We start from the raw sequence: 12,375 nt of genomic DNA, 5'->3' as shown, positions 1-12,375 counted from the left end.
GAACTATGATTTATACACCCGGCATCAGAAGCTGCTTTTTACTCCCAGGGCTAGGTTGTTCTGTTCTGTAGAGAGGCATCAGCGTATGCCATCATATCAACTGTTGTCTCCGTCACTTTAGAGTAATTACGAAGACTGAGGACGAAAACCCTGACGATACCAAGTTTATCAATTATTCCAGGGGTGCTGATTTTTGACATCAAAGTATCAAGCCTGCAGTGATTGCTGCCAAAGCTAGCAAAGAAGTCCTCGGCGAGTACTGCCTGAGGATTTCTGATAACCAAATCAAGATTAGTTATGCGAAATAGCCGGTCTATTTACATGGGAAACCCCTACAACCAGATGGATACGCAACCTACGTTAGTGAGAATTCTGTTTGACGTCATTGCGCAGAATATTTACGTTGCAGGTTTCAACAAATCTCTTCATCTTTTATCGTGTAATATTTACTTATCATACCTGTTTTGTACGTTGGCGCCCGTGCCTAGGTGGTGCACCAAACAGGCTAAATATAGATATGCACTACATGGGATGACAAGACTCGCACTTGGAACAAATTGGCGTTACACTGTTTGAGTGCATCTTCACTTCCGAGGCTTCAGAAGAAGATTGTTGTAAGTGAAGTCTTTATGCTTCCTTCAAATAACCTTGGAAAGGAGGTTCTCTCTCTCTCTCAACGTCCTGTGATTCAACCTTCTACTTCACGGTTCTATAGTTTACGGCAAAGCAAGCCATACACCCGAAGACAACGAAACTTAGCTCAGGATCACCAGTCGAGAATCCTTTTCCGCTATACCTAGGTACTGCTGTAAGACTCTCGAGATATTGAGCAACACATAGCTTTCTAACGTTCTCTATATTCTCGGTTATCAAATGCCTCCAGAGCTAAGTATATGGACACGATTAGTTCTGGTCACTTCACATAACAGGGCAAGTAAATCCAGTGAGTTTCAGCGAGATAAATGCCTTGAAAGAGAAATTGTGTAGGGGTCTAGAGTAAGAGATGTATCTATAAAATTGTCATTGGCTCCTTATATTCAGCCATGCCGAGATAGCAGTTGGAGTCAATGACTCAATTATGGATCCTTCATTTGCGCCGAGTCCTATTTTGGCTAATTCCAAATGATAGGCGTGGAAAAGTAGAATGGAGAAGTTGGGTATAGCGGACTTAACTCTTATGATATCAGATGATGAGGTTGATAAGAATCAACACTTTTAAGTTGATAGAGAAATCTCTTTGCTCCCCTATCATCGCTTTAGTAGAAACTAATGATAAGATACTGTCCAGTCATGATGATTTATGGCGTTATCTTGACTTTATCTGTGTACCTAGGTATGAAGCAATGATCTTCGGCTTCTGTTGAAGCAGTCATCAATAACTTTTTATGCAGAAGGTAGAAGAAACGTTTAAGATTCAATCAAACTAAATTATGGAAACCTTACATAACTTTTAATTGTAATCTAGTTAGCACTGATGTATGTATAAAAAGGTATCATCCAAGTAGTATCAATACCTTCTGGAGTAAAAGTGCGGGGAAAGGTCACTTATCTTCAGGCTTATCGTTGGTTCTCTAGCTTCTTCCTACTCATAGTACATAGATACTGTCCACACGCGCATGTTGGGTATTTCAATCCCAAAATGGATAAACTTACGATGATCTGATCTCTTGATTCGCTTTGCTTGATTCACCTTAACTTGGAACTTTCCAACATAGGAAGGTTGTATTTGCATACCTCCAAAGCTTTAGATTAACTCCTTATCTGATAAATCTGATATCCCTGCAGTCAATTGTTCAATACTTATGTAGCCTGTTTGCTACCAAATCAAATCCACCATTTCCCCCTTCCACCGGCCTGAGTCAACGAGTACAATTCTGCACCAACAGCCCGATACCATGGTATCTACCATAGATAGCTCGGCTATTCCGGGCACAGTCACACTTATCGACGTCCAACATGTTCTTCATACGAGACATTTGGAAAGTGGAGATCAGGATATTGTGTTAATTCCCACTCCCTCGGATGATCCAGATGACCCATTGAACTGGAGTAAAAGACGAAAGCTCTTATCCACTATCTGCGTGAGCGTGTAAGTAACAGTTCACGGTCTGCTTGAGGCAATTGCTGACAAGTTGGATGAATCTAGATATACTATGTTTGCGGGCATCGCCTGCTCGGTCGTCTATTCAGTAGAGACACAGATATCAGATGATACTGGATTATCAGTTAATACTCTCAATCAAGGCACTGGCTATATGTTTTTGTTGGCGGGATGGGGCTTGCTTTTCTGGCAGCCATTCGCAATGCAGTTCGGAAAACGATTAACATATATGCTATCCCTTGCGGGAATCTTGGTGAGTAGCGATTAGTCGAATACTTGGCTTTTTACCGCACACGAGCTAATTTAGTTCCAGGGCACTACCGTGTGGGGGTAAGCTATATGATATCTATTCTGTGAAGAGAGATCTTGCTAATGAAATCTCAGCCCATACGGTACTACCTATGGTCAATGGATTGCCCGGAACGTTTTTCTTGGGTTCTTTACTGCTCCTATTGAATCTCTCCCAGAGACTAGTGTGATCGACGTGGTAGGCTTCACATATCAATCTATTGTGATCCAGTAGTCAGGTCTGACAGTGGCAGTACTTCACACATGAGCGAGGAACCTACATGGGTCTCTACGCATTTTTCCTTGCTGGCAGCAACTACTTTGCTCCTGTCATCTGTGGATTTATTGCCCAATATCAAGCCTGGCAGTGGGTCTTCTACTGGGCTAGCATCTTTTGCGGAGGCGCCATAATTTTCTTGTTCTTCTTCATGGAAGAGACTAACTACGTTCGAAAGAACGTTGCCAATCCCAGTATCGCCAATTTACACCTCGTTTCTTCTCACAGCTCTCATGGATCCAGGTCTGAGGAGAATGAAAAGAGAGTTCCTGTGTCTGACCACCCAGCTTCGATGGAAGCTGGTACAGTCTCAACCTACTCGAAGAAGTCTTACCTGAAAAAGCTGTCAATTCTGGGGCCAAAGCAGGATAAGAACAATATGTTTCGAAGACTTTGGCAATCTATATACTTTTTATCGTGGCCGGTCATTTTCTATGCCGGGTAAGTGCTCAGTATCACTTCTGTAGAACATATCGATCGCTAATTTTGAATCAGCTTTTCCTACGGCTCGTATCTGATTCTATTCAATATTTTGAATGGAACTGCATCGCTCATCCTGGGCTCCGCCCCCTATAACTTTGGGTCAGTCATCATTACTCTTCTTTCAAATCATTATATTGATCAAAAGCAGATCTTCTATGGTCGGTCTCAGCTATGTGTCTTGTATTATTGGCGTCGCACTTGGGTATGTAATTTATTCTTCGTCATATCTCAAGGACACTGAACTAACTACTTAGATCTCTTTTCACCGGCCGTCTTAGCGACTGGCTGTCCATCAAGCTCGCCCGCCGTAATGGAGGTATCATGGAGGCAGAGCACCGCTTATGGCCATTTTTCGCCTGTCTTTTTCTCGTGCCTGGTTCTCTTATTCTTTGGGGCGTAGGGGCTGCCCATCATGTGCATTGGTTCGGTTTAATTGTCGCCATGTGCATCTTGGCTTTCACTAATACCTGCGGTATCACTCTCAGCGTCAACTACATGGTTGATAGCTACCAAGAGCTGAGTGGAATAGCCATGGCTACTGTCATTCTGGTTCGAAACACCATGTCATTTGCCATCGGATATGGGTAAGGAATACTTTCTTTTGATTTACCGAATGCTTGGCTGATTATTGACTATAGTATCACGCCCTGGGTTGACAACATGGGCTATCAAAATTGTTTCATTTCCGTCGCTTTTGTTGGTCTGGCATGTGCTCTTGTGTTTTTGATTATGATCAAGTATGGAAAGTCATTCCGGGTTCGCAGTCGTGAGAAGTATTGGCAGATTGTGCAGGAGAACAATGCGAGGGGAATGGGACATTGATCCATCAGTATTGTAGACATTTATCTGCCTTGGCTTCTTATGATATATTCAATTGGTGATTTCCTATTCTATTCTACTATCAGCTTAAGCTTTAGCAGTAACCTTCCAAGGTTCAAGCATGAAGCCTGAAAGCGTAAACTTGTATCTGCCCACTTTGAGTTATGGCCCCGGGGATATCAACTTCTCGAGGCTAAATAGCGTCTATATTTTAAATTTTGACAATTTTCAGTTTACGATCTAGTTTATAATTTCTTAATCTACAAAGTAAATCTCAATAAATCATTCGAGACTCTTTTAAAAGGTGTGGTATCTATCCTATAAAACAGTAATAAGGGCTTAAGCTCCCTAAATAATCAATGGGATGCGATAATTAACTACTTGACCTTATTCTTATTAAAGGTGGCCTTGCTAAACGCTCTGAAGACCCGACACCATCTCCGCCACTATCATCGTCTAGTATTAAACATACTCCAAAAACCACGAAAACGCCCAAGAAGAACCAGGAGAAGCTACAGCGGAGTCTTACGTCTTTACCGCCATTCCCTATTACTCCAGGAAGAGCTTAAATTGTGTAAAGATATAGCTAAGCATACGAGGGTTACGCAAGAACTACCCCGTCACCTAAAAACGAAACGACAGCTTAAGGATCTCCAAGATACTGGTTTGTTATATGATGTGATGCAAATCGCGCAATTACAACTAGGAAAGCTAAAAAAGATTGCGGCCAAAGATAGGAAGTGGACAAAAGATTATAAAAAAAACATATGGTTATGAGCCACCACAGCGGGATCAGTAGGAGGCTGAGATGGAAATAAATGAGAAAAAGATGGAAGATAGATCAATAGTACCTGACCATCCTTCATTAGTAGCGGCGATAGAGAGAGATATACTCTATTTTGAATGGATAAATCGTGAATGTATAGAATAGGTGGAATTGATATTTACGGTGTGGGTCGCGAAGTCACTGATATAGAGCAGCTATTATTTTGAATACACACATCTTTTACCTCTCATATACCTCTCTACCATAGTAGGATTTCTGCCTGGTAGTATTGTCGACTGACAATAATAGAGAGCCTTGGAATGCGAAAAGCAGCAAAAGTACCCACTCTTTCTGGAACCTGTGTAACATGACATGACTCAGCTTTCAAGCTTATTGTGAATATTAAATAAAACATATTCCATAGCTAGCCTCGGTAACATGATCTTCGGTAGTTTGAAAGACGTCATCTTTCCGGCTAAATGCGCGAGATTACTTTATAGCAGACTCTTATTTAGCCTAATCACGTAGATATGGAGCCAATTCTCCACTTCCGCAACACCAGGTAGTACTCTACTTAAACAGGTCAGGGTCATCAGGGTTGGCACTAGTTCCCAACATGGCAGTATCCTGCCTATCAAATATACGGAGTACTATGTAGTCTGCACAGATTAGGACCGATATCTCGAAATGGCAGGTATATTATCGCCGTGCAGCGTATTCAAAAGGTATACTTATGGAGAAAAGATGGGCCTATTGTAAAACTAATGAGAGATTTGCAAGACTCGTTCTCAATTGACTTTTACCCAATGGAATTAGAGTGCGGGGGAGCCGAAGTTCACCCGGAAAGCCACAAACCTTCTCACCGTTCTACGTCACGCCACAACATCAGGCCAGGATCATCATGCATAGTGCCTGGCATATGACAAGGGGCTCGATCCTCTAATCCTAGGCCTATGTAGGCCGCTTTTCAAACGATATATCATGATATCTACAGAAGTACTCGGCATGCCGAGAAAGACCATAGTCTTGGTCCTTGGAAGATGCTCAGGTGGTGGTAAACTTGGAATCTGAAGATCAGCATTCACTAACCGCATTATCGGTGTATCTCCGTCCACTTGCCCCGAAAATCTCGAGTCTCAACACTAGCACTGTATAGCTGGACTTTGGTACTTCTCCACTCCGGCTTACAGGTCCCCCTTCGAAGTTTAGATGCCACAGTTGGCATCATCGAATGACCTAAAGTGGATCCGTGGGGGTTTCAGAGAGGAAAAGTCCGGAGAATGTCTGAATCCCCAGAATATAAATTGCTAAGAGGGCCTCTGTCTTTTTGAGTTTGATATCAAGCACTTATCTTCCTTTTCTTGAAGCATGTTCCCAACAGAAGCTCTAGTCGGGGCATTGATGCTCTCTGCGGCACCTTTGGCGGTGGCAGAGAGTGATTATTGCAAAGCTCCTATCAATCACCCCGGAGAGGATTTCAGCTATGTTCAGCCACTCAATACTACTATTTTAACTCCCTATGGTAGCTCCCCGCCTGTCTACCCTTCCCGTGAGTGACCTTCAATGTATATACATTCTCTTCGATTTCTGACACAATATAGCAAATACAACTGGAAACGGCGGCTGGGAAGCATCCGTACTCAAGGCGAAAGAATGGGTGGCCAAGCTTACCCTTGATGAGAAGTCTTGGATGGCAACAGGCCAACCTGGTCCTTGCGTTGGTAACGTTCTTCCTATTCCGCGTCTCAACTTCACCGGCCTCTGCCTCCAAAACGGACCTCAATGTGTGCAACAAGGAGACTACTCTAGTGTCTTTGTCAGTAGTGTCTCCGCTGCTGCCAGTTGGGACCGCCAGCTACTGTATGACCGAGCATATGCACTGGCCTCGGAGCACAAGGCAAAGGGCTCCCATGTTATCTTGGGGCCTATAGGAGGACCTCTCGGCCGCAGTCCCTACGATGGTCGTACTTGGGAGGGCTTCGCTGCCGATCCCTATCTCACCGGTGTCTGTATGGAGGTCACTATCAACGGTATGCAAGATGCGGGCGTTCAGGCAAACGCAAAACACTTTATTGCCAACGAGCAGGAAACACAACGCAACCCTACCTATGACCCAGAGGCCGCAGCAACCACTTACATTCAGGATTCGGTTTCTTCAAACATTGATGACCGAACTCTACACGAGATCTACATGTGGCCATTTGCAAATTCCGTCCGCACCAAGGTGGCTAGTGTCATGTGCTCTTACAACCGTTTGAATGGCTCTCACGCGTGTCAGAACTCGTACCTCCTCAATCACCTTCTCAAGAAGGAACTTGGCTTTCAGGGATATGTCATGTCTGACTGGGGCGCTACCCACAGTGGTGTGGCATCCATTGAAGCTGGAATGGACATGACCATGCCTGGAGGATTCACTCTTTATGGAGAGATTTGGGATCAGGGATCCTGGTTCGGGCAAAACCTCACATCTGCTGCGCAGAATGGCTCCGTGTCACTAGATCGCCTTGACGATATGATCGTCCGCATCATGACTCCTTACTTTTTGCTTGGTCAGGACAAGGATTACCCAAGTGTTGATGCTTCGGTTGGTCCGTTGAATGTTGATTCCCCTCCTGATACATGGATTCACAACTGGACTTTCACCGGTGCAACCAACCGTGATGTCCGAGCTAATCACAGTGCTCTTATTCGCGAGCACGGTGCTAACTCGATAGTCCTTCTCAAGAACGAGAAAAACGCATTACCTCTCAGCAAACCCAAAAATATCATTCTTGCCGGTAACGCTGCTGGTCCGCTCACTCAGGGTCCCGATCTTCAAAACGACTTTGAATATGGTGTTCTTGCAGGCTCTACCAGTTCTGGTTCCTGTCGATTCTCGTATATTGTGACGCCTCTTGATGCTATTAATGCTCGTGCCCGCGAAGATGGCACATTGGTTCAGTCTTACCTGAACAACACCTTTATCACCACGGCCAATCTGACCTACCCACTTCTGATTCCCCAAGAACCCGACGTCTGCCTTGTTTTCCTCAAGGCCTATTTTGCAGAAGGCTCCGATCGGACCTCGTTGGACCTTGACTGGGATGCCAATGCAGTTGTGGAAGCTATCGCCGGCGCCTGCAACAATACTGTTGTTATCACAGAATCAGGTGGTGTTAATGTTATGCCTTTTGCGGATCATGAAAATGTGACTGCTATTCTGGCGGTTCACTACGCTGGTCAAGAGGTTGGAAATGCCATCGCTGATGTACTTTATGGAGACGTGAACCCATCTGGCCACTTGCCTTATGTCATTGCAAACAACGAGTCCGATTATAACGCACCCCTGACCACAGCTGTGCAGAACAACGGCACATATGAATGGCAAAGCTGGTTCGACGAGGAGCTCGAGGTTGGTTATCGGTACTTTGATGCTCACAACATCTCTGTTCGCTATGAATTTGGTTTTGGTCTCAGCTACACAACATTCAATCTCAAAGACCTCAAATCAAAGGGATCTGTTGTGCAAGGCCTTACTGAACTACCACCCTACAAACCTACCCAACCCGGTGGTAATCCAGAGCTCTGGGAGACCGTGTACACTCTGGAGGCAGAGGTTTCCAACACTGGAGATGTAGATGGATACGCTGTGCCCCAGCTTTACGTGCAGTTCCCTGATTCCACACCATCTGGTACTCCTCCAAGCCAACTTCGCGGCTTTGACAAGATCTGGCTTACTGCTGGTGAGAAGAAGACGGTTACTTTTGAATTGATGCGCCGAGATGTTAGTTACTGGGATGTCGCTGCTCAAGACTGGCGGATCCCTACCGGCTCCTTCACTTTCAAGGCAGGATTCTCGAGCAGGGACTTCAAGACGACTAAGGAGAAGACACTGATCAAGGTTTGATTATGATATCGAGTAATAATGATTAGACCTCATCTGGACATGTTTTATGTGAATACGCTATAGATGTTGTGATATAAAATACATAAGTATAATGAAATGTATCTACTCAAGTGGTCTTCCAGGGTTCTGGAAAAGATACCTAAATGCCCAGATAATGTAAGTTCGCTTCTCTATGAGATCAATTAATCAAGTCCAGTTTCCCATGTATCATAGCCTTATAAGCACCAATATAAGAGATAAAGGCGTAAACGCCTATCTCATGACTAGATTATCTTCAAAGCTTGATAAGTAGGAGAAACAAGCCGACCATTATAGCCAAAGACCCGTTTATCTTCTCAGCTTCCAAGGCTAAAGAAGTAAGCCCGATCAGAAGTAACGAATGAAAAGGAAAATCCGGAGTCTGTCTGCAAATATAGTAAGGCGATTTCAGTCCCTGACCGCAAATGGTAATTAGGCTTCAAACTCTCTAGATCACGAGACGAACTCTTGACCGCCACAACTCCATTCCCTCGAATTAAAAAGTGAAGCTGCAGATGAACTTGAGCGAAGTGGGTAAATCAAAGTGAGGCCCGCAGTTCTGAGTTGGGTTTCTTCGAAGGCTGGGATTGGGCACGAACGGGAACGGATTTCCATTGCCTCGAAGTACGAAACGTCTAGGTAGGGGCAGGGATGAAGCATCTTGTGTTTAGTATTTGAGAGAAATTGGTACAATTTGTTTAGCTTGCATTAAACCCCTGCTAGATAGTACTATACCCTACTATTACTTCATACTACAGATCAGGTAGCTAGAGGGGTCAGGCTTGTACACGTAGCTCACACTCACGGTCTGCCCGAGGGCGCATCTAATATCTTGATGAATTGGCCAAAGTTCATTATTTAAGCTATAGGAACCCCATAGTAGCATTTACGTGACTCAGGGACGTTTTGGGCTTTTCATATTCATTTTGATCACGCTAGCTCCTGCTAGGATACCGATTCCAATGTCACCCGATTTCAGCAGGTAAGAAATCCTCTTGTCAAAGCTCAAATAACAAAGTGACCTGTGCTGACTTAATTTGAATTAAAGCATCGTTCGTTCGCATTCATTTACCTTTCTTGTCGGACCAGAACATACAAAGCTCTCGATTCAGTCGGCACTTGCCCAGCATGTATCGAAGCCGCTGCATAATCTCATGAATAATGGACACACTCGAGAATCCAAGCACCGTATCGCAGTTCTGGAGGATGAAGATGTTGAGACCTTTGTTGCCTTTTGTGAATATGCATACACTGGTGACTACAAGGTACCACGGGAGGAGAGGATAATTACTGGTGTCATCGAGAGTGCCGGCAGTGTGAGTTCTTGGAAAAATACCTGTCGTTCGGACTCAGTCTCCTCTGCTGTACCTCCACCAGCTCCAACGCCACCAGTTGGGACTGTTGTTGAGCCGGTAAACCATGCACCCGAGCCTGCCCCAGTGGCCGAAGAGGCAGAAGATGAAGATGAGAAAGAAGTAAAGAATACTCCACAATCAGAGCATGGAGATGGAGAAATCGAAGAATTCCATCCAGTCGAAAACCTGCAAGAAGATGAACCATGCCAGTCAAGCATATGGGACTGGACAACTCCAACATCTAGAAAGGAAAAAAAATGGAAGAAAGATAGGAGAGCACCTCAGCTTGAGCCGATGGAGGAGTCTGTACCAACAGAGGAGCCTGCCAATCTCACACCACCATCAACCCCTCCCCCGGAAGCCCACCCAGAAGAGACTGTTGAAGTAAACACTTTCGCTTTGGAAGAACATGCAGAGACCGAGCAAGGAACAGAAAAGGAGGTGCAAGCTGAAGATGAGCCTGTAGCGGAAGGACAAGAGGAAGCTGAAGATGAGCCTGTAGCAGAAGGACAAGAGGAAGCTGAAGATGAGCCTGTAGCAGAAGGACAAGAGGAAGCTGAAGATGAGCCTGTAGCAGAAGGACAAGAGGAAGCTGAAGCTGGAGCGGAATCTCAAGACGAAGAACAAAAGGAATTGCCAAAGCCTACCATCGACATGTCCTTTGCCAAACAATCCGATTCTTCCCCTCGCACACCAGGACTGAGTCTGTGGGATGAATTCATTTCACTCCAATACAATGACGAGAACACACAGACCCCCTTCGACACTGCAGCTGATGACTATCCCTACCTAACGTTTCACGCCAAATTATATGTCTTTGCCACGCGCTACCTCATTCCTGCCTTGGCGCAGCTCTGCCTACGAAAACTGCATCACGACTTGCAGCACATCTCATTCGAGGGTGCAGACGAAGAAACAGAGGAGGCAGAGCTGGTAGAATCACGGCCGGATCTCCATAGTGATTTGGCTTCACGACATGCCTCGATGGTACTGGAATTGCTGCGGTACACTTATAACAAGACGACCAGACTGGAGCCGATTTCGCCTACATCGGCAACTCAGCTTCGTGAAAACGAGCTTCGTCGATTGGTGACTCATTATGCAGCATGCAAAGTGAAGGATCTAGCAGGACATCAAGATAGCGGAGATGCCACACCGTTTAATCGGGATCTTAAGCGGGCCGATGCCGGGCCGAAAAGCCTCCGAGAACTATTAGATCAAATACCAGAGTTGGCATCAGATCTAGTCTACCGCATGATGTGAAGTTTCAAGTTTGAAGGTTTTCTATTTGGAGTAATAGTTTATTTCATTTTCTTATGATTTCTGGAATCTGTGCTTTTAGTTAAGGGTAAAGATGAAGATCGAGATATACTCTGCGACTCCGCTACCTGAGCACTAGTGACGGGGCGGAATACTATGGACTTTTTGGACTCTTGGCAAATGGCACAATTATACTCCCGTTTCATTGTAAAATCCAATCAAAAGATACAGATCGACGCATTACATACTAGGGTCCACTCTTGGCAGGTAATAGTCATATTTACTACAAACCTAGGGTAGTGTTAGGTTGAGGCTGTGAAGCTACCAAGGCAGATAAGAGTATACAAGTCCAAAGCTAGTCATGGGCTATTGCACGAGATTCATTTGCTCCAATTTGATTTCTCTCACCTATTTGGTTCAATCTATCTTTATTGATCCCCTTTTCCATCCTTCACTCTGTGGAGCCCTTGGCAGTGGTGTCGATCATGACTCTTGTCTGTACGTTGCACATTTCTATTCCAATCGGGAAACTGTAGTACACTTTTCATCAGAAATCGGGCCGGAAAATAGTTACGGAATACGGATTCTTATACACCATCCGTGCAACCTTGCACATCTTCAGTCAGTCATGGCTAAGATATCAAGGTTGATGTCAGGGTCTGTGTCAGAGCCATGGTCATATCAGGGGTATACTATTTTATACCTCATTTCTTGGCTGCTGAATGCTTTTCCGGCTAGGCATCGACTTTCTTTTCATTTGAATCCTGCTAAACCTTGTCCAAAATGCAGTAGATCGTCATATTTCGATTTCCACCCTGGCCGAGCCACTTTCCAAGCAGCACAGACAATTGAAACCACACAACTGCCAAGATGAGGGACGACGACGATCTATTTTCGGTTCGTGAGCGGTGTGGTCTAGAAGAATCATGATAACTATGAGGTTTCTGGTAGGTTAGATGTGCAAGTGGAACTGAACCTTAGACCTTCATTGCCCGAAAACTGATAGTCTTGGTCTTTTCTTGGCCAAGCTCCTTCATGTGTAGAGATCGACGATGGAATTGCATAGGATTTATCTAGAATCTGTGACTTCGCCATAAATATTCTCTCTCACTCCTTCTTTCT

The 12,375-nt window shown here is 44.7% G+C and overlaps 3 protein-coding genes across 3 annotated transcripts; all 3 read left to right on the top strand.

The window, feature by feature from the left end:
- Window positions 1-1,895: 1,895 nt before the first annotated feature.
- N7495_004598 (putative MFS transporter) lies at window positions 1,896-3,971 on the top strand (the record flags this gene model as incomplete). Its single annotated transcript, XM_057207249.1, has 9 exons — window positions 1,896-2,089; window positions 2,147-2,354; window positions 2,415-2,431; window positions 2,486-2,588; window positions 2,644-3,107; window positions 3,162-3,248; window positions 3,298-3,351; window positions 3,404-3,733; window positions 3,788-3,971. 9 exons carry the CDS (start codon window positions 1,896-1,898, stop codon window positions 3,969-3,971), a joined length of 1,641 nt encoding a protein of 546 aa, XP_057064929.1.
- Window positions 3,972-6,102: 2,131 nt separating this feature from the next.
- Window positions 6,103-8,620, top strand: N7495_004597 (beta-glucosidase; the record flags this gene model as incomplete). The annotated part of the gene is made up of 2 exons (XM_057207248.1): window positions 6,103-6,283; window positions 6,336-8,620. The coding sequence occupies 2 exons, from the start codon at window positions 6,103-6,105 to the stop codon at window positions 8,618-8,620; spliced, it is 2,466 nt and encodes an 821-aa protein (XP_057064928.1).
- Window positions 8,621-9,600: 980 nt separating this feature from the next.
- Window positions 9,601-11,256, top strand: N7495_004596 (uncharacterized protein; the record flags this gene model as incomplete). Its single annotated transcript, XM_057207247.1, has 2 exons — window positions 9,601-9,620; window positions 9,687-11,256. The coding sequence occupies 2 exons, from the start codon at window positions 9,601-9,603 to the stop codon at window positions 11,254-11,256; spliced, it is 1,590 nt and encodes a 529-aa protein (XP_057064927.1).
- Window positions 11,257-12,375: the final 1,119 nt, after the last annotated feature.

The sequence above is a fragment of the Penicillium taxi genome (genome assembly GCF_028828555.1).
Source record: "Penicillium taxi strain IBT 34144 chromosome Unknown utg000003l_segment0_segment0, whole genome shotgun sequence".
Classification (NCBI taxonomy): domain Eukaryota; kingdom Fungi; phylum Ascomycota; class Eurotiomycetes; order Eurotiales; family Aspergillaceae; genus Penicillium; species Penicillium taxi.
Note: the sequence above shows the minus strand (reverse complement) of the source record. Positions and strands in the feature narration are given on the sequence as shown.